Below are 26,824 nucleotides of genomic sequence, written 5' to 3' on the forward strand. Positions count from 1 at the left end.
CAAACCCAGCCATACGGGTCAATTTTTAAAATTGAGATTTACATATCATCTGAAAACTGAATAAATAAGCTTTCCGTTGATGTGTTGTTTGGTAGGACAGGACAATATTTGAGATACAACTATTTGAAAATCTGAGGGTGCAAAAAAATCTAAATATTGAGAAAATCGTCTTTAAAGTTGTCCAAATGAAGTTCTTAGCAATGCATATTACTAATCAAAAATTAAGTTTTGATATATTTGCAATAGGAAATCAAATTTGCTAAATATCTTCATGGAACATGATCTTTACTTAATATCCTAATGATTTTTGGCATTGAAGAAAAATCTATTTTGACCCATACACTGTATTGTTGGCTATTGCTACCTGTGCTACTTAAGGTGAGACACTGCAGGTGAATTGGGGTAAAAAAAAAACTAATACTTATTGCCTTACTAACCAAGTTGCTTGATTACATTATTAATTGCAAACATTTTTTGTATTACAAGTATTCTAAAATGTTAGGTTTAAATATGCAAATGCACTAATTTGCATACATTTCTAGTACAAAAATCTAAACACTGGATGAAGTCAGTTTTTTTGAGATATTACAGTCAAAAGTTTTTACAGAGGGAATTTGGGGTATCTCATTTTTGTCACTCCATAATTCAGCAAAAAACTTGGAACAGACGGAAAACACTATATTTTGACAATTATTTGGGGGAATAAAATGTATATAATCAAGTAAATTATATATGAACAAATCCCTAAAGTAAAAACTTCCAGGATATAGACAGGAATATAAAATGTAAAGTTGTGTGTAAGTGCTACTGAAGAGAAGATTTATGACTCAGTGTAGAAGAAAAAACTCATTTTGAGAAAACAGCCTTTAAAAATATGTATTGTAATTGAAATCTAATGACACAAATAGATAAAGTGCTATAAAAGAAAACTAAACAGTCTCTTTGGATGTTTTCTTTCCACTAGTCTAAAAAAAAAAAAAAAGTCCCAAAATCTCAAACTTGACAGGTGCAAAAAACAAAAAAACAAAAAAACCTTAAGACTGGTTTTGTGGTGCAGGGTCACATATGAACTGTATAGTGTGAGAGGACTTACTTTGATGAAGATATGACCACTGAGTGTTGATCTGAGTTCAGGATCTTTGTGAGATGAGCAGCCACTGAATCCTCATAAGCAGATATCTGTAACTAAAGCCACAGATGCACGTCAAGAGCCATTTTCCACATTATAAATTGCAAGGCAAGACAGAAAAAAAATATAGAAACTAAATCACCTCACAATTGGTCTTTAATAAATGCTACATAATATTTTGTAGCATTTTAGTATTATAAAAAAAAATACTGTTCATTACAATAAAACCCAAGTGTGTTTCTTTTTTAGTCAGTAATTAGCAAGATCCTACCGAATATGTTCTCATTTTATGATTTCAGTCGTTTTGGTGGGGAAATTTGCTGACTTGTGCAATCAGATTACTTACTTGTCACTTACTGCAATTTCACAATCAAAAAAGGACAATTGCCAATAGTGAGTGAACCTAAACTAAGCAGCTTTGTGTTGATCAACATGGCAATATATTCCATCTTCGAAATGTGAAATTCCAGATTGTGTGGATTCCTATTGAAATAGCTGGATTTTGCCAATGAAAATGTGTTGAACATTAGTAAATGTGACCACACTTCTACGTAGAATGGATTCACACATAGTAAAATGTGTTAAATGAAGCTAAAAATACAGCTAAAATGCATTATCAAATTATCCACATTGTTTAAAAAATGAACATTCAAGTATAAAATAGTACGGCGACCATACATACAGCTGAAATCAAAATTAGAGAGCACTCTATAAATACTTGATTTTGTTCTTAAATATTGTTTATCTTCATCACTCAAAATTTTTGATCCACTAACATGTTTGGCAAAATAACCAGACAATTTCAACTGTGGAAAACACAGTGATTGATCAAAATTAGAAAACAGGAACCACTGTAGCATGAAAGAAGATTATAACTAATATTTTGGAGGGTTACAGTAGTCAGAAATTAGTTTAAAGTTAGAGGCCCTTGCTTTGAATGCCTTCAGCACATCTATTTCCAGTGACTCTTGCCTGGACATTTCACTATTTCATTGTTTTTAGCTTCACTGTCTTGCATGAAAATTGCAGGCTGATTGGGAGATGCTTTCAGAGAAGTAACTGCATGTTGCTGAAGGAGGTTCTGATAAACGTTTGCATTCACCCTGCCATGTATCTGTATAAAAGGCCAAACTCCTGCTGCAGAAAACATCCCCCAAACTATGACACTTCCTCTTCCACCTTTCACTGACTTCTTTACGCACTTGGGCTTAAGTTTGTCTTCAGTTTGACGCAGAACAAAATGTTTCCCATCAGACCCAAATAAATTCAATTTGCTCTCATCACTAAAGTGAACTTTGGACCAGTTCTTCTCTCTTCACACAACATTCTCCTCAGCAAAGGTGAGCTTAGCCTTTGGATTTCTTTCTACTGATGAGAGGTTTGGTCACTGCAGAGTATGCTTTCAGTCTGACTTCTAAACATGCCGAGACAGACGTTCAGCACTGAACTATTGAGCAATTCCAGCTAGTGTGCTGAACCGATTCTCTATTGAGAGTCTCTGCATTATCCTGTCTTCTTGTGCATTTGTCTTAGATGGACGATCAGCAATTTTGGGGGATTTGAATGAATTAAGTGTCATTGTAAATCTGCAATATTCAAGAAATCACAGATTTGGAACGACCAACTTCTCTTGCAATGGCATCTTCCTCTTGGACAACCTCCTGTTGCAGGGTTTCAGTCAACTAAGTAGCCCATCATCTTGGAGTCTCAGTGAAAATTGGAGGAATGCTGCCAGTTAAATAGGGTTTGTCATATAATTAAGAAAATTAGCAGCAGGTGCCAGAATAACACCAATAACTTGGAGGATTCTATACTTGTTTTCTAATTTTGATCAGAGTTCTCCTTTAAGTTTTTTATACTGTGCTTCAGAACACATTTATTTATGGAATATGCTTAAAAAACCCTTCTACTCCAGTTAGGATAACTTAAAATAGGACTAAGCAGTGAAAATTAAGAAATTGTAGGCTGTTCTCTAATTTTAATCTCCACTGTACACTTTCCCCCAGGATTTCTAAACTATGTATGGCTTTTGTCTTTGTTTTCCTGTTGTTTTCATATTTGCTGAAAGTAATGACTGAAAAGTAGTTTTTACCAAAGTTACTTTTATTCAACCAGCAAGGTTTTTTTGACTGGAAATGACACAGGCTTCTCCCAAAAGATAATAAGACGATGTACAAGAGGCATCATTGTGGAAAAAAAGTGGTGAAGAAATGGTTAGCAGACAAAAACATTAACGTTTTGCAGTGGCCCAGCCAGAGTCCTGACTTAAATCCAATTGAGAATCTGTGGAGGGAGCTAAAGATCAGGGGGATGGCAAGGAGACCCTCCAACCTGAAAGAGTTGGAGCTCATCGCTAAAGATGAATGGGCAAAAATACCAGTGGAGACATGCAAAAAGCTGGTCAGCAATTGTAGGAAGCATTTGATTGCTGTAATAGCCAATAAAGGCTTTTCTATTGATTATTAAAGGAACACTCCACTTTTTTTGGAAATAGGCTCATTCTCCAACTCCCCCCGAGTTAATAAGTTGAGTTTTACCGTTTTTAAATCCATTCAGCCGTTCTCCTGTTCTGGTGATATCACTTTTAGCATAGCTTAGCATAGATCATTGAATCCTATTAGACCAATAGCATCGTGTTCAAAAATGACCAATGAGTTTCGATATTTGTCCTATTTAAAACTTGACTCTTCTGTAGTTATATCGTGAACTAAGACCGGTGGAAATGCAAAGCTTCAATTTTCTAGGCTGATAAGATTAGGAACTACACTCCCATTCCGGCGTAATAGTCAAGGAAGTTTGTTTCCGTAATAAGGCTGAAGCAGGAGCAGTAATACCACGCAGCACATGTGCAAATGCTAAACTAGCTGGGAACTCATTTCTGATAATACTCCGCCTGCTTCAGCCATATTACGGCAGCAAACTTCCTTGACTATTACGCCGGAATGGAAGTGTAGTTCCTAATCTTATCAGCCTAGAAACTTGCAGCTTTGCATTTCCACCGGTCTTAGTACACAATACAACTACAGAAGAGTCAAGTTTTAAATACAACAAATATGGAAACTCGTTGGTCATTTTTTAACGTGATGCTATTGGTCTAATAGGATTCAATGATCTATGCTAAGCTATGCTAAAAGTGATATCACCAGAACAGGAGAACGGCTGAATGGATTTCAAAACGGTAAAAATCAACTTATTAACTCGGGGGGAGTTGGAGAATGAGCCTATTTCCAAAAAAAGTGGAGTGTTCCTTTAAGAAGGGTATGAATAATTTTGGACATGCCACTTTTTGTTCAAATGTAAATAAAAGCTGAGAAATAATTTTTTCCACAATGATGCCTCTTGTACATCGTCTTATTATCTTTTGGGAGAAGCCTGTGTCATTTCCAGTCAAAAAACTTGCTGGTTGAATAAAAGTAACTTTAAGTCAGAATTTGCCAGGGGTATGAATACTTTTGGGCTTGACTGTATAATGTATGAGGATTGTAGAGAGCACCTGGCAACAAAGCCAAAACCAGGGCATTTTAGGCAATTTACAAATCCTGGCAAGGACTTATCCCGGAAAAAGAGGACATATGGTCACCCTACAAAATATAGTAACAGTTTCAACTTATTTATTTATATTCAGACATGACTAAAAATAATGGCTCAAAGAAATAACTTATAAGTTTGAGCTCAAAAGAGTCATTTGTTTGTGAAGCAGACTACAGTGGGTGTGCCAAATGTTTTCTTTTGTATGCAGTGAGGGAAACACCGTTGAAAGATGTGTTGTCTTTTTATTGTCTTTGTTGTATTTTAGTGGCGCCTAGTCTTAGATAAAGTGTAGCATGTCACACTGTGACATGTCAACAGTCCTTTTATTGGTGTTGATGTAGATGTATGCATTGGCGCTGATGTGTTGCTGGTACCTGGCCGTCCTCTGCCTCCTCAGGTGTGGTGGGGCAGCTTTGTTTGGGAGGTATTTTAATCTCATACGTCATTATACTCCACCTGTAAACAGCAGCTGTAGATGTAGCTAACAACACGAATATTATACGTGTGACATAGTTGTGGTCATGCTAGTGTGCGTTCTGTACCTGTCCAGCATCTTCGTGCTGGCTCGCTCCAGCTTCTCCAGTATCTGAGGGAGTTGAGTGTCATCATCGCACGACGGCCCCCAACCGAGCACCCGCGCCAGGTCATTCCCGGTGCCCAACGGCAGGACGCCCAGCTGGCACTGCCAACGAGAAACGATTCAGATCACCGAGCCAGCTCATTAAGAAATCCTCATAAACATCTGCTCTGATAGTCTTGTGCCAAGTCATAACCATACTGTGACAAGTTTACTTTTAATCGACAGAACATGGTGTAGTGCTTTTCAGTTACCTGTTTGTGAAGATTTAGTTTATCGATTTCAGACAGGACCCAACCAACGCTTCCATCTCCACCACACACGAGGATCCGGAAGTTGTCAAACTTTTGGAACAAGCGAAGACTTGAAGAGAGAAAAGAACAATTTAACTTAAACTCAAATGCTACTTAAAAGGTGTCACAAAGTTAAAGGAATCAAGTGAGATTAGGTTTGGGTAGTTGTTATGATTGTTAAACTATTTTAAACAGTATTTTCTAATACTTTTATAATCATAATGCCTGAAGTTTTTATGAGCTTAGACTACATTCATATGTTTTTAAGATACTGAAAAAAGCACAAATGTCAGGGCATGTCAAAACTTCTTCAGGGCCCCAAAACACCCTCAGACCCCAGAGGGTTAAATGGAAAAATTGATTTGTCCCAGTGTAGGATTATTAAAGTGAGTCAAAAAGGTAAGAAAACGTACTAAAAATGATTATGAGACCTGAAAAACATACTTTCTATTATACTTTCATATAAAATTACTATATTGATGTATAAAAATCCTATCATATGTCAATAACTCAAAACAAGTAAAAACACTGATTTGCTTCTAAGATAATAGTCAATAGGTCACTTCCAATGACTTCTGGCAAACTGGTCTTACCCTAAATGAGGTCCACCGTTGACCAGGTCAAAGACCTGAGCCGGATTGAGCAGCTGTTTGAAACGACGCAGGAATTTTACCCCTTGGTTGTCTCCGCTTTTTGAGTTGACAAACACTAGGAGTGGACTAGCGCATGATGGGGGACATGTTGCCTTCCAGAAACCTGTCACAGGAAAAGACCAAAAAGATAAGAAATGTTTTAGCTCTAATACTGATACTTTTTCATCAGGCAGATACCATATTTTGGTCACATGATATAGCAACACCGTCCTTTGAAAGGAAAATAATCCTAGAATGCACTGCATTGCCCCAAGATCATATAATGTAAATGATGTCTCTTACAGAAATACGTAGTAGAAAACCCAAGACGTTATTTAAAAAATCTACATCAATTTTATACACATTTTGGACTATGGGGTCAGCATTATTTCAATGACGTCAAATGGTTGCACTTGGTGAGCTACTGGTGCTACCTTTTGCTATTTTTACCACAACACAACTTTGAAAATAAAATACTGATACGTTGCCACATTTTGCTTGTTTTTTCAGTCGAAGGCCAACAAGAGAAGTTATGTAAGTCTTCACTGCTTTCTTAGCCATTAGAAAAGGTTAAAAGGAATGGGATGATGCCTGTTAATTGAATACAACTTCCTAAAGACCTGTGTCTTTGTTCTCTCCACTTTAGCCCTGATGCATTTGCTACTGAAAGAGCTTACAAATGGCAGAGACGAGAAACGCTAGATGCCATGCTGGCAGGATGTAAACATGGCGATGCTTGACATAATACCACAGCCACTGAAGGAGTTTCTCAGCACAGATTTCACATGATATCCGGGGGAGTTTAGACTCCTTGTGGGAAAAAATCAATAGTATGCCATTTGGTTTAAGCCTTTGCTTATATCCATTACCACCTGTAAGCTCTTTCAGTAGCTGTGGTCATAAATAGCAAAATAGCAAAAATAGCAAAAATAGCAACAGGTCGAGTGCAATCATTTCACATCATTGAAATAATGGTGCCCCCTATAGTCCAAAATATGTATAAAACATTTTTTTTTAAATAACGTAAATCTTTCATGGGTTTTCTCCAACATATTTCAGTAAGAGACACCATTTACATCATATTAGGCCATTAAAGTCCTAATACCTAGGGTTCCCTTTAAGAGTATCACATTTTTATGCTGTTAACATTCTAAATGCCAAACTGTCACTGATTATTTGTAAAAACCAATTGTCTGTAAAATGTATTTGAAGTGACACACTAAAATTCATGGCAATTGAAACAGCAACTGAAAATATTCAGCTAAAAAAGACTTCTTTCCTAGTGATAAGAAGAAGAGAAAAGATTAGGAAGATGCCTGTGGACGACAAAAACTTCCTAAAGACCCGCGTCTTTGTTCTCTCTACTTTAGCCCTGATGCCTTTGAGGCTTTTAGTAGACCACAGCTACTGAAAGAGCGTACAAACGGCAGAGACAAGAAACACTAGATGCCATCCTGACAGGATGTAAACATGTCAACGCTTGTCATGACGCCGCAGCCACTGAAGAAATTTCTCAGCGCAGATTTCACTCGATATACGGAGGAGTCTAGACTCCTTATGGGGAAAAATCGATGGTTCGGCATTTGGTTTAAGCCTTCGCTTACATCTATCACCACCTATAAGCTCTTTAAGCAGCTGTGGTCATTGTATCAGTATTTTATTTCAAGTTGTGTATTCTAAATTGTGTTGTGGTAAAAATAGCAACAGGTAGCACCAGTAGCTCATTGTATAAAATGAACATATGAAATGGTTTTCTATTACTTATTTCAGTAAGAGACATCATTTACATTATATTAAGCCATACAAGTCTTAATACCCAGGGTTCCCCTTTAAGACTATCACATTGTTATGTTTCTACCATGCTAATGCTAAATGTCAAACTGTCACAAAATATTCAGCTGAAAAACTTCTCGTCCAAATTACCGAATGACCAAAACAGTGATGTTTTTATTATTTCCATTAGTGACTAGTAAAATTTGTTTAGCTGAAATAATGATAGATAACTCATTGCTGAAGAACTAATTTAAACTAATTAAAACTAATTTAATTTCTCACCTGAAAACACAAGCTGAACAGTTCAATAACCACGCAAGTTTAATTACCAAAACTTTATTTTCAACTTTAGTTTTCAGCTCTTTCAGTGTTTAGGTACATTTTGGTGCATTGCCATTTTAACGTATTAAAAAAAATTACTAAAACTAAAGTTTACTAATACTGCATTATTAGCTTATCTTAACACTGAAATAATTCAGTTTCAGAGTTGTTTGAACAGAGCTTATATCAGTTTATGTGTTCCCTACAATGGCAAACACCACGCTTACCAATTAAACTACATGAACTAAATGCCAAAACGTGCATGCTAAAAAAAGATAATGATGAGATTTTTGTTGACTCCATGTTGCTTAGGAACAGTTTTCTTCATGCCTGGACACGGATGAATCACAGAGAAAGGAGTGGAAAGTGTTTTGTGCTGCAGCACAAGTAAAAGCAAAGCATCAGCCTATTATGTTTTTACTGTAAATTATGTTTACTATAGTGTGTAAATAATCTGGCACTATAATTTCTTTGTCCTCAGAACCAGGCTGAGTGAGGAGCTGCCATCAAACATGCTTGCAATCGAGATGATCACACGCATGCATGCAGCATGTGCCATGAACAGCCTGAACATGCCAGTAGCTGCGAGCAATAACCCGCTGTGTTTACGAGATTCACCATATGCACCATTTGGATTTTCACATTCCTGTCTCTCCGCTGCAGACGTATGGGAGGAATTGTTTGCATGTGCACACAATGCATTCATTCTGGGTACCTGCATGCATCTATGTGTGCTGCATTATGTTGGCTCTAAGCATGCATGAGTGTTAGCAAAGCTGACAGCTGCCCTCAAGCGCAGGTTTGCGAGTTCTCCATGAGGCTGCGAGCGGATACTGGCGCGTGGGTGGACGTCTGTCAGTAGACCCCTTTAGGTCTAGAAGAAGCCCCGCCTCCTCTTTCAGCTCGCTCTCTCGCTATCTCTCCCAGAGGCAGGCTGAGGCAAATTGAGTCACGAAGCCTGAGCACGTGCCAAAGGCAGCCCTGAGCGAATTAAGATGCAGCTCTCCTCGCCACCTAGCACTGAGGCGGGGGATTCCTTACACGTGATGGACTCTCCTACTTTCCCATTATATTCTCATGCTTTCTGTATCCCTCGTTGCTTCTTTAGCAGTTTAACAGGGTTCAGTCGGTCCATGCCTCCGTTCATTTTGTCTGATTTAAACAGCCAATTAACAGGAGCCACAACAAAGGAATCCAAAAATATATCAGGCGAAACTTCACAGCCATTGATTTTCATTACATTCCTGTCTGGCCCCAACTAATCTCTATATCCGATATGTGCTCCGCCAATTAAAGTCGCAGGAGCTTTGAGGTTCTGATCAATAGTGGATGTCCTCAGCGCTCACACACGGCCAGATGAAAACCCTGAAACATCCATTGCTGTGTCCAAAACTAAGCTGCTAATTACTTAAAACCCACGGACACTAACAGTGATAACTATATTATCATCCATTATCAGTCTGCAAAGTTGTTATTCAAACAAGCTTATTACACATAAAGATATTGCTTCTAAAAACTCAAAGCCACCTTAACGAGTCATCATATTTTCGAATCTTCTGCCTGATACCGATGTGCCTCACTAAGTAACATATTAGCATAATCCCTGCCTGCCCACAAAATATGAACAGTCTGACCTGCCCACAAACACTTCCACTAGTTAGTGTTTTTATCATGTTGAGAAGATGCTGCGAAAGCAAGTTTGTTTGTATTTATTGCCGAAAGTTTATGTGAAGAATCAGTGGTTAAAATATATATATTTTTTTTTTCCATGATACCAAAGCAATACAATTCAAGCCATTTGTTGTGTGCTCATCATTTTACTGAGGACTGCTTCTCTAATATTTGCTTTTATCTTTTTTTTTTTAATCTTCTTTATTTGGACTAACAAGCGTATCCCAACCACAACCTGTAAGTACAATTGAAACGTTATGTGTACATTTTCAAGTGAGTGCTTACAATATAATTTTTTTGTGCTAATATGTGATGTATACCTAGTGCATCTTTAGGTTTTCAGGTAAACCACAATGTTACTGACTTGCTGAAATAGTTCTGATAATTCGCTGTGAACCCACTATTTCCTAAGAATGTGTCGATTAATGTAGACTGTTGTGGTTCTAATTACTTTGTTTAATAATAAAAAATGTAACTTAGACATATTTTGGTTTACAAAGTCTGTTGTTTCATCAGTTAGTCACGTTAGCACTCAGCTAACGTATCCACCAATATTGATTTGTAAAGTGTTTATAGTTTAGCAGCTAAAAACTTTAGCTGTGGGCATGATTGACTTGCATAAGTGTTAAACAAAATGTTTTTACGTCATTATATTTAAAACAGATTGGAGCACTACTCAAAACTAGCTTAATCGCGTTTCGAGGGGGATCTCCCAGTAAAAATCGCATTCCAGAGTGTAAAATACACACTTTTTGTCAGGGTTTCCCTGGTAAATTAGCATTCCATGGGCTAAATGTGACGTTATTGGGGCTGCTTCAACCCCCAAATGTCAAAACAACTGCGGACTTGGCAGCACAGATGGTAGCGCTCACTAACTTGCTCAAGATCTCCTCTCTGTGCCAATCACAACAGGCCTGGCCAGCTGACCAATCAGAGCAGAGTAGGCTTATGGAAGGGAGGGGTTTACAGACATAAAGCTGCTTAGAACAAACCGTTTCATTGACAAATGACTTTATGTATAAATGAATATTCTGAAAAAAAATGACAATGTTTTCTGACCTTAGATGCATTTAAACCTGTTGTAGGGGACTCCAACACAATATGAGTACACTTTCAAAAACCACATGACCTGCTCTTTAAAGATGGATGAATTCTGATTGGCTGTCAATGGTTTTATCATTCATCAGCTTGAAAAATAAAACCTTCTGAAAGTGATTCCAGTGATATTGTTCCTCCATGTCGCTATCGTTTTTAGTTGTGATGTGGAGTAGTTGTGTAGTTGTGATCTCCAATGAGAAATAAGCACCTTTTTGTTGGTCAGAATCACAATTTTTATTTGAACATGAACAAAATCTGTGTGAAAATTTTCGCCATCACGCAAAACGGAAGCAATGAGTAACCGCACTTTAAGGCATGTATATTAATCATCAGGCATCACAATGTTATGTATATTAGAACTATAATTTGTAGCAAAAAAAGCAATCAGAAGTCATTTTCAATGTGAGCTGATGTCTGAATAAGTTGGATTCTGCAATTAACTAGGAACCTCTACTAGCAAACTTTAGCCAGTGATAGAGTGAAATCAGTCGTTTTGAATGCTACAAGTGAATTTAGGCATCGCAACATGATTATGTACATCATAATGTACAATATAAAAAAATTAATATTTATTTTGAGCTCTGCAAATCATTTAATTTAATACTTTTACAACATTAATTATAAATAATGTTTAAAATGAATAATTAATGTAATGTTTTTAAAGACTTACTAAGCGGAATAGATGATGAAAAAGGCTAATTTAAAGCAGGACAAATGAGCATGCTATTAAATATACAATATTTACCCATACAGGTGAATTAAAACATGGTAACATATGGCTGCACGAAATCTAATTGATTTTTTTTTTTTTTTTTCAAATAAAAATTGAGATTGCGAGTTAAAATGAGATTTAAAAAAGCCACATAATTGCTATGCTTGATTGTAGGGCTCCACAAGTTATTATCAATAATTTTACTATTTAAATAAATAAACAGTGTTGGGAAGGTTACTTTGGAAATGTAATAGGTTAGAGATTACAAGTTACCCTATTTAAAGCCTTCATCACTTGAATTAAGGCACAGCCACCACAAAATGAGACTTCGAAATCGTTCTGAGATTAAATACTGATTTAAAATCATAACAAGATTTAGTTTAACAGCTATGATATTGTTTTTGAATCACATCTTTGCATAGCTATGACAGGAAACACTATCATCTAACAATGCTTTGGAAATAAAGCATACACACCAACCCAAATAGGAAATAAAACCTAAGCATGTGTCTTAAATTCCTAAAACATTTGTGTATTGTATTTTAAAGCACCCTAAATATTTTTTTCAGCTTTCAGACAAAGCCACTGACTATTTTTACACCTATTGTAGAGAATGAAGCAGCTCTAAATAGCATTCATACAGCTGTCAATAAAAGGCAATGTGCAATTTCCTGGAAATCAGTGGCATATGCTCCACCACAGGCTGACTGAGCAAACAAGCAAGGTATGAATCCTCAGCAGCAGGTTAATAATGCAGAAAGGGATGGAGAAAGAGAGAGCCGGGCATGGAAGAGTGCTTTTGTTTGCTCTCGTCTCGAATTTTCCAAGCACATGGTCCACCAGAGGCTGTTATGTTTACATGCGTCGGGACAAGATGCTCTAAGGGAAAGTGACTTTCCACACCGCTCTGACATATACAGCGGAGATGGGAAAGAAAAATAAAGGAACGTGGGCGCAGAGTGTCTCTCGAGACAGGAGAAAACACATCTTATATGTATGGTCAAATCAGAAGAGGTCAGAGGTATGATGAAAGAGATATTGCTCTTCATGCAGCCTGGGAATTAGCAAAGTTAATGAGATCCATCTATAGCAGCCCTCCACCTGAGCTCTTCCCAACACTTCACATACACACACACACACACACACACACACACACACACACCAATACATAATCATACATTATGTCCAAAGTGGGATCATGTTTAAGCACACAATCAGCCAATCACTCATTCTTGACCTTGACCTTTTCAAATGAAAGAGTTTCATGTACTATCAAACTCAAAACTTCTCCCCAAAACAAAAAACAAACAAAAAATAAAGTGAAAAAATTGAAAACACTGGGAATTTTTTTTAAAACATTTAAAAAAAAATCTAAAATAATATAATAATATAATTTATATAATTTCACTGTACAATAATAAATAGTGGTTTTAGTGAGATTATAACCTCCAAAAATGTGAGCCATGATAGTAATATAATAATATTAATAATTAAAAAAAAATACTATGGCCATTTAAATAATTCTCACCCAAATATTTATTGTATAAATAATATAATTAAAATCAATTAATTAAATTAATATTTTGTGATAAGACACATATAATAATAATAATAATAATAATAATAATAATAATAATAATAATGTGTTATTTATAAACACCTTTCCAAAGGTAAAGGTTGCTTATATAATAATACATTTATTTAAAAAAAGTAAAAAATTTATAAATACTATGGTTATTTAAATTCTTTTCATCCAAATACTGCATATTTATTGCATAAACAATATTATTTAAATTAATGAATTAAGTTAATATTTTCTGCAAAGACACACATAGTTGTAGTAGCAGTAATAATATTAACAATAAAAATACATTAATTTTAAAAATGATTAAATACTATCACTTATTTAAATTATTCTCACCCAAATACTGCATATTTATTGTATAATTAACAATATTTAAATAAATGATTTAAATGTATATTTTCTGCAAAGGCACATGTAGTAGCAGTAGTATTAATATTAATATTAATATTAATATTAATAATAATAATGTGCTATTTATAAACACCTTTCGCAAGGCCACAGGTTGCTTATATAATAATAATAATAATAATAATAATAATAATAATAATAATAATGTGCTATTAATAAACACCTTTCCCAAGATCAAGGTTGCTTAAATAATAATAATAAGGTGTTATTTATAAATATTATTATTATTTATTAGTAATAGTAATAGTAGTAGTAGTAATAATAATAATAATAATAATAATGTGTAATTTATAAACTCATTTTCTTAAGGTCAAGGTTGCTTATATAATACTAATTATTATTATTATTATTATTATTATTATTATTATTATTATTATATTATTAAGTAATAATAATAATAATAATAATAATGTGTAATTTATAAACTCATTTTCCAAAGGTCAAGGTTGCTTATATAACAATAACAACAATAATAATAATAATAATAATAATAATAATAATATTAATAATGTTATTTACAAACACCTTTCCCAAGGTCAAGATTGCTTACATAATAATAATAATAATACTTTAAAAAATAAAAATGTGTAAATACAATAACCATTTTAATTATTCTTACTCAAATGCAGCATATTTATTGTATAAATAACATAAACAATAAACATAACATAAATTAATAAATTAAATTCATATTATACAAAAATGCATATATTAATAATTGCTTATATAATAATAATAATAATAATAATAATAATAATTAATAAAAAAAATAAATATGACAATTTTAATTATTTCCACTCAAATAGAGCATATTTATTGTGTAAATAATATTATTAATATTAATAAATTCCATGAATATTTATCAATATTTATGTATACAAACTCTGACTTGCATAATCCAACTTGCATTCAAAAAATAAACTCTTACCATCTGAGTCGATGCTGTTGAGGGCAGTAGGGGGGATGATGGACACTTTGCACTGGCCGAGGGGACACTTGCGGGGGTAGAGATCCATGCATGCCGTGTGCACCTGTCCAAGCACAGACGGCTTTTAGAGTTCACAAGCTCTTTGAACTCAAGTACTCATAAGTGATTCTGGGATATGTAGTTCTTACCATAGCCTTGCACCACAAACAACGCCAGTCCTGCAAGCGCAGCACGCTGCCACAGGTTTTGTCGCAAACGGCACACTTAGCACTGACAGGCAGGTTGCCTTCCAGCCACTGGTGTGGCATCGCAATCTACAGGAATAGAGCGTAATAAAAATGTACAGCAGCAGATCCATATGTTAGGTTATGCATTGGCTCACTGAACTACAAGCTTTATGAGACTCACCCCATCCTCGTCCTCAATGATGTCCTTCCCGATAGAGGCCAACGTTGTCCATTTGCAGTTGTTGGTGGCCCTGACTGCACATCTTTTGTGGGCCTTGAATTTACACACTGCAAGAGAGTAATGTTAAACTTGCCTATGAGACTGGCTAGCAGTAACCTTGAGCTGCTTCTACAGCAATCAAGTATTTTCATGTCAGCGGAAGAAATATGAGGCGATAAAAGACGCCACAAGCTAAAATTAAACTGCACAACATACAGTGATCAACTGAGGGGAGGGTTAAAGACGTACCAAATGCTAACAACTAACTCCTTTCTTTAATCAAAGAACAGGTTCTTATAAATTGGACAGCAGAGAGTCACTGTACAAATAATCATTATCTGTCATTTTGAAGGATTGGCTTTTCTTTCTTTTCATTTTCCTAAAAAATCATTTTATATGCATTTAAAAATGTCTAAGGCTGTCTGTGTTGATAAAAAAAAGACTTTTCAGCATCATTACTCCAGTCTTCAGTGTCACATGACCCTTCAGAAATCATTCTAATATTATGATTTGCTGTTTAGGAAATATATATATATATATATATATATATATATATATATATATATATTTTTTTTATATATAAATAATAATTAATATTATTTAAATAAATTAATTAATATTTTGTGCAAAGATGTGTAGTAGTAAAAATAATAGTAGTAGTAATAATAATAATTAATTCATACATTTTTATTCATCAATCATTTAATTTAATTGATGACTTGATGAGAAAAGTGTACATGTCTTTATTATTAATTTTGATTAAAAATAAATGAATACATAAAAATAAATATATACATTTAAAAATTTAAAATTAAATTACAAATAAAATAAAATAACTGACCACAAACTTTTGGTTATTTACAACTCTATTTGTATATGTAGATTTTGCATTGATATTACCACTATTTACATTTTCAATAAGCACATTTCTTTAATGACACTAAGTAAACCAGTTAAATTTTTTGTGCACCTCATCTACAAGTCTACATTTCTAATCTCTATTGGCATTCCATTCTCTAGGAGTATTTCTAAAGTAGGAAAACAATAGACTGGCTGTCTTATTTTTTATCCGTCGTGACAAAGCATTTTGAATTACAGTTGTAATCGAAATTATTCAACCCCCTTGACCTGCAAGATATTTTGCTGCAGAGAACAACATTTTGTGAAAACAATTCAACAAAGGCATCAGTAAACTATTAAAGAAAGTTTATTAATACACTTTTGAGTAATTCTGAGAAGTAAGTTGATGAATAATGAAAAAAAAAAAAAAAAAAAACGAATTAGCTCTAACCATTTATGTTCAAAATTATTCAACCCCTGAAAGTGAATTTGGTGTAGAATCTTTTATTCTTTAAAACCACCAATAAACACTGCCTGGAAGTGCTTAGATGCTTCTGTCACCTTTCTGCTGCAATCTTGGGCCATTTCTCCCCTGAAAAAGCTTTCAGATCACTGATAATCTTTGGTTTTTACTTTGCCACTGCTTGCTTCAAATTCAGCCATGTATTTTCAATGAGAATTACATCTGGAAACTGAACAGGCCACTTAAAAACATTCTATGACTGATCCCTGAACCAAGCGCAAGTAGATTTGAATGTATACTTTGGGATGATTGTCCTGCAGGAAAGTCCACTGATTATTAGCTTCAGACTTTGCACAAAAGGCATCACAATGTTTGCCAAAATGGTCTGATACTTTAATAAATCAATGATATCCTTTGTATGGTCATGTTTTCCACTTCCTGCTACAGTAAAACAACCCCATAACAGGACTGGCCCACCTCCATGTTTGATGATGGAGATAGTGTTCTTCTGCTTATAAGCTTTGTCTTTTTTGCACCAGATGTACCTCTGATCCATACGTCCAAAAAGTTCCAGTTTGGACACATCACTCCATAAAACATTCTTCCAGAACTCCACAGGTCTATCCAGATGAATTTTGGCATGTTCAAGGCAGCCTTTTTGTTCTTCTTGGTCAAGAATGGTATTCAGCAAGATTCCTCAACATGAAGACTACACTTGTCTAGTGTTCCTCTTGTACACAGCATTGAAATATTTTTCCTCGTTTTGTCGGGTCATCTTGCAAGTCTTTGACTGTACATTGCAAGTTTTTCTCAGTTGATCTGATCAAACATTTTATGATATTGTGCTTTTTTGTTCAACACTCTCAAAGGTTTTCTGGTTCAACACACTTTAATCTAAGGAATACGGCTGCCAGCTGTGTCTCTAGGAACTTGTAATGTCTTAGAAATCTTCATGTAGTTTTAGACTTTATAATATAGCAAACTATTTCTTCTCTATTGATTTTGTGTGAGCTCTGTTGACTTTACCATATTTGCTACTCATCTTCAGCACATGCATGGGCTAAGAGTATACTATGTGTAACACCCCAAGCTAATTCCATTTTTAATAAGTTTGTAAAGGCTTAAGACAATTTTTTAAGACAATTGTGTTCCTTACCATAAAAATAACTGTCTTAAAACAGCAATGTTGAATAGGGGTTGAATAATTCTGACATAGCTGTGTTATTAAAAAATCCTATGACTCAAAAACATTACATTATATATTGACATTATCCCTTTTTAATATGCCAGAAAACTGTTGTAGATGCAATTTAGTCCTGGATCTTCAGAAAGAGCAAAAAACATTTGTAAAGTACTGCAGTCTCTGGGGGGGTTGAATAATTTTGATTGCAACTGTATGTATCGATTTCTTCTAAATTCTGGAAACTTTGCCTAACTCAGCCTCTAAACCACACGGGCACTGTTTTTGTCCTCACCAGTGGTGTGGGTGAGGTCCAGCAAGCTAATGGCCGACAGTTCTTTGTTGATTTCCTCTATTAAATTGCATTGCAGGTCTAATCAAGTTAGCAATGTTCATCTGGTCGTTTCCAGAAGGAGAATTAAGTGGCTGATTGATTAGCTGGCTGGCTTCCTCCTCCATAATGTACGCTTCAGCACATTATCGTGGCCACCTCCATTCCTACGAACTTAAAATGTACAGTACACTCAGCCATTTCCCGACACAGATGCCGCAATCAGTGCGATGTCCACTACAAAACATCCTGTACGTTCAGGGTCCGAGCTGTTCTGTACAGGCAGGGCTGATTGGCGCCCACAGTCCAAGAATCAGAGCCTGAAAAAGCCACAAATCCATTTAAATTAGCCTATCTCAATGTCTGAGCGCATTACGCCTCCATATGCTGCTGGGGCTTCTAATGTCCTGCAGGATTACACAGATTTGTGGTGACACGGCTAATCACGCCAGCGCAGAGGCACATTTAGCCCAGCCAAGCCCTGTCAGCCGGGACGCCACACATTCACCGCAGAAAGTGTTTCCTCTCCCTGGCGTATTCCAGCACTGGAGTGGATACTGTATGGGGCTGTTTACAGGAAAGGAAACCTGGTGCTCACGGTGTGTCCGACGCTGAGAATTTCCACTTTCTGCAATGCCGTTTCTCAATAATAAATGAGGAGACTCGTCTATTGAGACCAGACAAGAGAGTGCATGTCCTCTTCAGAGAATCATAATGCTAATCAGAGAACGCTTCATCTCGCTTGGGCTCCGCACTCATCTTGTAATCAGAGCTGGTCTACGCTCAGACCATTTTACATTGCTCTGAAAACAAATCTCCAATAAATCACTCTAATGTCATTTTCAGGGCTGTTAGTAAACCATTTACAGACAATTCAGTAATGCCAAGTGAACGTAAGACTGTTTACGATGCGCTGCTAATGGACAGGATGTCTCTGTCAAATTAGAGAGTGAGAAATATCGAGTTTGCCTCTTTTGTTGGGGCCCATGTCTCACATCAGTCCTTATTGATTGGCTGCTGCAGGAAATCGAAGTGAAATATAAGCAGCAATGATCGTTCTAAACTTCAAGTCTCTCAACTTGGTGAACCCTGCTGAAAAGACTGGTGTAGACCTGCATGAATTCCCACGCTGGACCAAACTAGTCAGAACTTGCTGGCAAAGCTGGTTAAGCTAGTCAAGAAGTCCTGTTTCAAAGTGCCTTGTTTGGCCAACATGATTATGTGTAACCAAGTCGTACTGGTGCTTGTAAGACTGGACAAGAATCTAAGTCCACAATAATTTTTCAGGGGCTTGGTCTTTTCAGGAGCATTTGAACTCTTTTGACTCTGACTTGAGTTCTCAGTTTTGAGTCAGACTTTTTTGGTCTTAATCTTGACCTGGACTCAACCCTGTGCTGTTCTCATTCTTGACTTACACTCAGCCTTGTTTAGGTCTTAGTCTTGATTCAGACTCAACCCTCTTTAGGTCTCAGTCTTGATTCTGACTCAACCCTGTTCTGGTCTCGGCCTTGGCTGATAATCAACCCACTTCAGGTCTTGGTCTTGACTTATATTCAAACCTGTTTAGGTTTTGGTCTTGACTCAGACTCAACCCTCCTCAGGTCTCAAACTTGATTTTGACTTAACCCTATTCTGGTCTTGGCCTTGACTAGAATTTAACCATCTTCAGGTCTTGGCATTGACTCGTATGCAACACTGTTTAGGCCTCGATCTTGACTGGATTCAGCCCTCTTCAGGTCTTGGCCTTGACTTGTATTCAACCCTGTTTAGGACTCGCTTTTGACTCAGACTCAACTCTCTTAATGTCTCACTTTTGACTCAGACTCAACCTTCTTTAGGCCTCAGTCTTGATTCTGACTCAACCCTGTTCTGGTCTCCACTTTGACTCAGATTCAGCCCTCTTTAGGACTCAGATTCAGCCCTCTTCAGGTCTTGGTTTTGACTCGTATTCAACCCTCAACCCTCTTTAGGTCTCAGTCTTGATTCTGACTCAACCCTGTTCTGGTCTCTGCCTTTACTAGGATTCATCCATCTTCACCTTGACTCAGATTCAGCCCTCTTCAGGTCTTGGCCTTGACTTGTATTCTACCCTGTTTAGGTCTTGGTTTCGAAACAGACTCAACCCTCTTTAGGTCTCAGTCTTGACTCAACCCTGTTCTGGTCTCGGTCTTGACTCAGATTTAACTAATTTCAGGTCTTGACCTTAGCTCGTATTCAACATTGTTAGGTCTCGGTATTGCTTCAAGACTTAACCCTCTTTAGGTCTTAGTCTTGATTCTGAACCCTGTTCTGGTCTCGAGCTTGACTCAGATTCAGCCCTCTTCAGGTCTTGGTCTTGACTCGTATTCAATCCTGTTCAGGTCTCGGTTTTGACTCAGACTTAACCCTCTTTAGGTCTCAGTCTTAATATTGACTCAACTTGACCTGGACTCAACCCTGTTCTGTTCTTGGTCTTAACTTAAATTCAACCCTGTTCTAGTTTTAATTTTGACTCAGACTCATCCCTCTTCAGCTCTCAGTCTTGACTTGGATTCTGTCATGATCTGGGCTGTGGGGCTTCCCTCAGCCACCTGAGGTCGCTGTTTTCCTTTTCCTGCACTGCACTTTTGATAGCATTCACCTGTCCTTGTCGTTATCACTGATTACACGCACACCTGTTCACAATCACTATCTGGACTATAAGAACACTCATTTCCCACTACTCAGCCGGGCTACATTGTCTCCTGTACTGTCTTCGTGTGTCTTCAAGTCTGTCTGTGTGTTCCCGGATCCTGATCTTGACCGTGTTTCAGTTCTGTTTATTTGTGTTTTGTTTCATTAAAATCCTTCCCTGCATTTGGACCCAGATCTCCTTCGTTTCTCGTGACAGAATGCAGACATCAGCTATGGGTCCAGCGGGGAGTAATTTTTTTTTCCTTTCTGAGGAGGCGGCGGCTTTTGAGGCGGCGTCGGCCGCTCGATTCGAGGAGATAATCTACCTCCAACTGGCTGAGATGGAAGCCTGCAGGGCTGAGATGGCGCAACGGCGTTCCCGCTTTGCGGTGGGGGCGGAGTGGCTCTTCCGTGAGAAGGCGGAAGGGTCCGTTGTCTCCGTTCCTGTGAACGCACCTCCTGTTCCTGGCGCTGAGGCGGCGGCGCTCTCTGTTCCGGACGCGGCGGTGACCGCTCTCTCTGTTCCGGACGCGGCGGTGACCGCGCTCTCTGTTCCGGACGCGGCGGTGACCGCGCTCTCTGTTCCTGGCGCGGCGGTGACCGCTCTCTCTGTTCCGGACGCGGCGGTGACCGCTCTCTCTGTTCCGGACGCGGCGGTGACCGCGCTCTCTGTTCCGGACGCGGCGGTGACCGCGCTCTCTGTTCCGGACGCGGCGGTGATCGCTCTCTCTGTTCCGGACGCGGCGGTGACCGCTTTCTCTGTTCCTGATGCGGTGGTGACCGCTTTCTCTGTGCCGGACGCGGTGGTGGCTGCTGGCGTTCCTCTGGCGGCTATACCAGCTCACGTTCCTCTGGCGACTGACATTCCTCTGGCGGTGAGGCCGGCTCGCGTTCCTCTGGCGGCGAAGCCAACTCGCGTGACTCCGCTGCACGGGCCTGGCCCGCCATCCCTCCCCCTGATGCACCTTCCACCGTTCCTCCTCCCTCCAGATTTTTTGTTTTTGTTTTGGGAACGTCTGGAAGCCGTTCCCTTGAGAGGGGGTACTGTCATGATCTGGGCTGTGGGGCTTCCCTCAGCCACCTGAGGTCGCTGTTTTCCTTTTCCTGCACTGCACTTTTGATAGCATTCACCTGTCCTTGTCGTTATCACTGATTACACGCACACCTGTTCACAATCACTATCTGGACTATAAGAGATCCCACTACTCACTCCGCATTCATGTCTGCATTGTCTTGTGTCTGTTATGTACTTTTGTGTTCTTGATTCCCTGGCCTTTTGATCTTGTTCTTGGTTTTGTTATTTTGTGTTTTAGTTATTAATTTTGTGCCGTGTTGGCCTTTTTGTTTGTTTGTTTTGTTATATTCATTAAAAATCACTTACCTGCATTTTGGACCCAGACTTCCTTTACTAATCCGTGACAGATTCAGCCCTCTTCATTGGTCTTGAGTCATACTTAACCCTGTTTAGGTCTTAATCTTGAGTTACACCTTAAGTATCGGTCTTGACTTAAACTTCTGCTCTTGGTCCTAACCTACTTAGGTCTCCATCTGGACTCAGACTCGAATAAGCTGATCTCGACTACAATATCAAGCTTGTTTTGATTTTACAAGAATATGAACTAATTACCAATGAACTACACTTTGGAAGTCAATAAGCTGATATGATTAAGAAATAATGTTGCACGCTTGCTACTATATATTGAAAAAACCTTCATCTGCGACTATAGCTGCCTTCAAGTCATGTTAGAATGATCTCATTGTGGATAATGATTGTACTATTTAATTTGCATGCATACAGTACTGTGTACTATTAATGAAAATTTGAGATAAAGCATGTCAGAAAAAGCCATTTAATGAAGCAAATAGCCTACATTGCAGCAGTGCAAGAAAGATAAATACATTAAGCAACTACAGACCTAAATCTTAATTTTGTTGCATTAGTGTTTAAAAGCAAATATAGGAATTTTGTCAATAAGCCAAAAAGGCAGGAAGAAAAATGTAAGTGCTTAACACAATTTTTGTTTTTGCTGACCAGATCAATTTAAATGCACATTTCTAAAGAACTTATCAGGAGGACTTGAAAGATTAGATTAGATAAAAAGTAGAATATATTTACAATCTAACACTGATTTTTTTTTAAACAGTTACTATTTAATACAAATCTGAAGGAAATATTTAAACATCATTTTACTAATCCAATGCATTAAGTGCCATCCATAGAACAAACAGTCCAGAGTCATAACTGTTACAGTATCTGTACAGTATTCAGCACAGCTAGAATGCTACAATCAGCATCCAGGACTGGAATTATCAGTTTTGTAAATAATCTTTCTTGTTCACTCAGTAGTCCACTTTAATGCCATTGTCTGTGAACAGCCGAAACAAAAACAATTTCCATGTGAACACAAGCGGCTCACAGGCTTGAAGATGGTAATGAGAGGTTTGTTGAAAGAAATGAGATCATCTTTCCACAGTAACACATACAGTAATTAATACTCAGGAGTGAGTCTGCTTGTTGGAAACGCAAACGCCGTGACAACAGCACTGGAAAGTGCTCCTTAATTATCGCTCACTAGACCACTGCGACCACACGCACAACCACACAAATCCACTTTTGCCTAATGCAACATGACTCCAGGAAACTGTCTTACTAAATGGCGTCTTGATGTTTTGGTGGAAAATCAACATTAGGAAACATTAGGATGACGGTGATGACGAGCCTTGTATTATTCACAAAGCAGTGTGAGCTTCACTTGAATTTCTCATTAAAACTGAGGCGCGAGTGAGAGGCTTACTATTTTTACTTCCTGCTATGTGAGAGCCAATGACAGTCAACTGAGTTTAATGAGCACCATCTGCATATCTCTGAAAGTAATTAGCACTCTCTTTCCACATGATGTCACACCATTAGCATGCATAATGCATGATCCTGGATGTGGTATTTTTAGTGAGTGTTTTAACCTGCCTGCATGTACTTTAAGGTGACATAACTCAAAAATAGTCACAAACCTCAACATCAACATTTTATATGAAAACAAAAACATATGTAAATATACATAAAATAATCATGAATTTACGAAGTAAAGTATGTATATTTAGCTGCTCTGATTGGTCACCATTTCTGTCACTATTTTAAACATTTTTTTATTTTTTCATTTTATTTTTTATTCTTAAAGCATGTTCACTTTGTTTACCATTCAATAATACATAATACAAAATTGCTTTTGTAATCTTGTATCAAACTCTATTGCATTATCAAATTTTAAGTCAAAGTTTCAAATAAATACCATCGGATCACTTTATATTAGAACTCCTTGTGGCAAATAGAAATAGATAGATATTTTTATGCATATTTTCAGCTTGATTTTTGTTAAGGTTTTAGTACTTTTGTTGCATTTTTTATAATTGTTATTAATTTTTTAATGTCTATATGTGATCGTGGACCACAAAACCAGTCATAAGGGTCAATTTTTTGAAATTGAGATTTATACATTATCTGAAAACTGAATAAATAAGCTTTCCATTGATGTATGTTTTTTTTAGGATAGGACAATATTTGGCTATTTGAGTATTTGAATATTTGGCAAATTAAGTTCTTAGCAATGCATATTACTAATCAAAAATGAAGTTTTAATATGTTTACAATAGGAAATTTACAAATATCTTCATGGAACATGATCTTTACTTAATATCCTAATGATTTTTGACGTAAAAGAAATCATTTTGACCCATACAATGTATTTTTGGCTTTTTCTACAAATATACCTGTACTACTTAAGACTGGTTTTGTGGTCCAGGGTCACAAATATGAACAGTTTATTTGCAAAAACAGATCACTCAGTTTTTTAATTTGTTAAAAATTGTGTTTTTTATTATTTTATTATGTTTTTATTGTGTATTATTTTTACTTTATATCAACCCAACTGCAGTTTGATTGAGAACAATTGGAATGCACAATGAAAAACATGATTTTTTGAAACTGGTTATCAGTAACTCTTCATATTTTTTTGTCATTTTTATTTATGACTTTTATTTAATTTTGGTTATTTTAGTACTTCAAGTTAATCTTAACGAAAATGATAAATGTTGCCTGAAATTTTATGTTTTTTTTAATTAAGTTTTTCTTTTTCTTTATTTCAGTTAATGTTCATTTTGTTTTAAATAGTGATTTTTTAGTTTTACTTTTATACTTCTAGTTAATGGTATTATATTATATTATTATATTATATTATATTATATTATATTATATTACATAATTCTTTAAAATTATAAAATAAAATAAAAAATTAAATAAACCATTCATATTTTTTGTTTTGTTTTAGCTTTTCTATCAGAATCCACAACTCCTTTTGAACTACAACCAGCTGAAAAACATGCGTTTTTGCCCACATATGGTGTAGCATATAACAGTATGATCAACTAATCTTACTACTGATCTAACCAGACAAACTTTAACTACCCAGTTACTTTCAATCCATCCCCTCGATTCCATCTTTTCCATTGTTCCCCTCCATTCCCCCTTTATAAGATCCAAATAATTGCAGACAGATAAAATCCTATCTCATTCTACAATCCCATTCTTACTGTTGAATATCCTATTTTACTCAAAAAATATGTCAGATTACTGAAGCACAATAGGCTGTGATTGGTGTCTGAAGTTGACTTTTAAGTGTTTCTGCGGCAGACAGGTGGAGTGTTCAGGAAACCTGTTTGAAAATGGTTTTTATATCTCCACTCTCAGCCGCTTTTATCTGACTGATGTGCGTTTTAATATAAAAGCAAACACATCATATCCTTGAAGTGCAAATTACAAACAAATAAAAGACAGATACCCGGCGTCAGCGCATCGATTTATTATTGCATTGCGTTTCCGTCCAGATCTTTTCCCCACCTCAATTAGCTGTGCTTCCACACTAAGTAGCTCTGACCAACTCTAATGCAGCCCTGAGTCCATCCCTGACCACCCTTGACCAACTTTGATGAAAATATGACACCTATGGGGAAGAACAGCGAGCTGAGCGAAGCAGCTCCATAATTAAAGTTGGATTACCCGACGTACGGGTTTGAGAAATAGAGAGAGACACTTACCTTCACAAGAGAGGCCATGAGAAGTGACCCCTGAGAGGCTGTCCCGACAGACGTTACAGAAGGTAGGGCGAGCGTGGGAGCAGGCATACCAGTTGTGCATCCCTGAGAAATGTTCCACATTAAACTGTGCCGTCTAGCAAAGGAGAAGTTAAGACAAATTGGCAGCGCCAGGATAAGACTTTTTCAGAGCCCTCAAAATAAAGGCTATGTTCAGCTCTCACACACATGCAATGCACAAACTGGCACACATTTCATAGCCGCAGGTGTACGACACGCAACCCTCCTGCATGCAACACCACAGACAGCTGGTTTCCCCCAGGCATGGGCACCTTAACAGGACAGTGATTTAAGAAGCCAGTTGATGTGTCTTGAATGTTAAAACAATTGAGACGGGAGGGCTGCGCCCCCAGTTAGGGGTGCCAATGGAGCGCTGGAGTTCTGGGTGTGGTATTGCAGAACACGGGGGCTGAGAGTCTTACATAACCATCTTCATCTCATATCAAAGTGAGCATACAGTCAACACTCAACGCTGCAGTCCGCACTTTTATTTACTGGTGTGAGACGATAAGAGCCAATACATAGGCACATGCACAATTAGGGACTTAGCAACAAGAAACAACAAAAGAACTATTTAAATGGATAACATGATATTTATGCATAATATCTCATTATGAGAGAAGAGGAAATCCCAAAGTAGGTCTGTTTAGAAGCTGGATTTCAACACTCGAAGCATTTGGTGAAATATACAGGACCTGATTGAAAGCAGTTAAGGGATTCTAAGGCATGCGAGGAGGTGTGTTGAGAAAAGCAACAAACGTGCAAGATGCAACTCAAGTCAAACTGCGCTCTTACCTCGTAATGCTCTCTGGACTGAACCGATTTCAGCGAGCTGATCCAGTCCTCCATTTCTTTCCTGTTCTCGGCGCACAGGATAAGTCTTCGGAACGGTGTAATTACCTACAAGGACACAGAGATCCAGGGTGATGAGAGTGGAGCGTCTCACCCTCCTGCCTGACTGACTGCGACTGACAATGAGATCCTTCCCGCTCTTTAAGACGATGCTCGGGACAAGCCCACCCCCCCCCCCACCCCTCCTCTTCTCCTCTTTAACGGCCACCTCCACCCCTCAGGTCTTTTCCTCTCGACTCGTTTCGGATGCTTGAGC

At 37.2% G+C, this 26,824-nt stretch overlaps 1 protein-coding gene across 1 annotated transcript in view; it reads right to left on the bottom strand.

Annotated features, from left to right (window-relative positions):
- dgkh (diacylglycerol kinase, eta) overlaps positions 1-26,595 on the bottom strand; it is a 69,111-nt gene extending 42,516 nt beyond the window's left edge. Inside the window, exons 1-10 of the mRNA XM_073845440.1 lie at positions 26,512-26,595; positions 25,660-25,792; positions 15,067-15,173; positions 14,847-14,972; positions 14,659-14,761; positions 6,124-6,286; positions 5,492-5,600; positions 5,203-5,342; positions 5,035-5,116; positions 1,094-1,185 (exon numbers count right to left, since the gene is read on the bottom strand). Of these exons, the coding sequence (XP_073701541.1) occupies positions 1,094-1,185; positions 5,035-5,116; positions 5,203-5,342; positions 5,492-5,600; positions 6,124-6,286; positions 14,659-14,761; positions 14,847-14,972; positions 15,067-15,173; positions 25,660-25,792; positions 26,512-26,565 (1,109 nt within the window). The 5' untranslated portion in view covers positions 26,566-26,595. The remainder of the gene's footprint in view (positions 1-1,093; positions 1,186-5,034; positions 5,117-5,202; positions 5,343-5,491; positions 5,601-6,123; positions 6,287-14,658; positions 14,762-14,846; positions 14,973-15,066; positions 15,174-25,659; positions 25,793-26,511) is intronic.
- Between the last annotated feature and the right edge of the window lie 229 nt (positions 26,596-26,824).

Source organism: Garra rufa, chromosome 8, assembly GCF_049309525.1.
Source record: "Garra rufa chromosome 8, GarRuf1.0, whole genome shotgun sequence".
Lineage (NCBI taxonomy): Eukaryota > Metazoa > Chordata > Actinopteri > Cypriniformes > Cyprinidae > Garra > Garra rufa.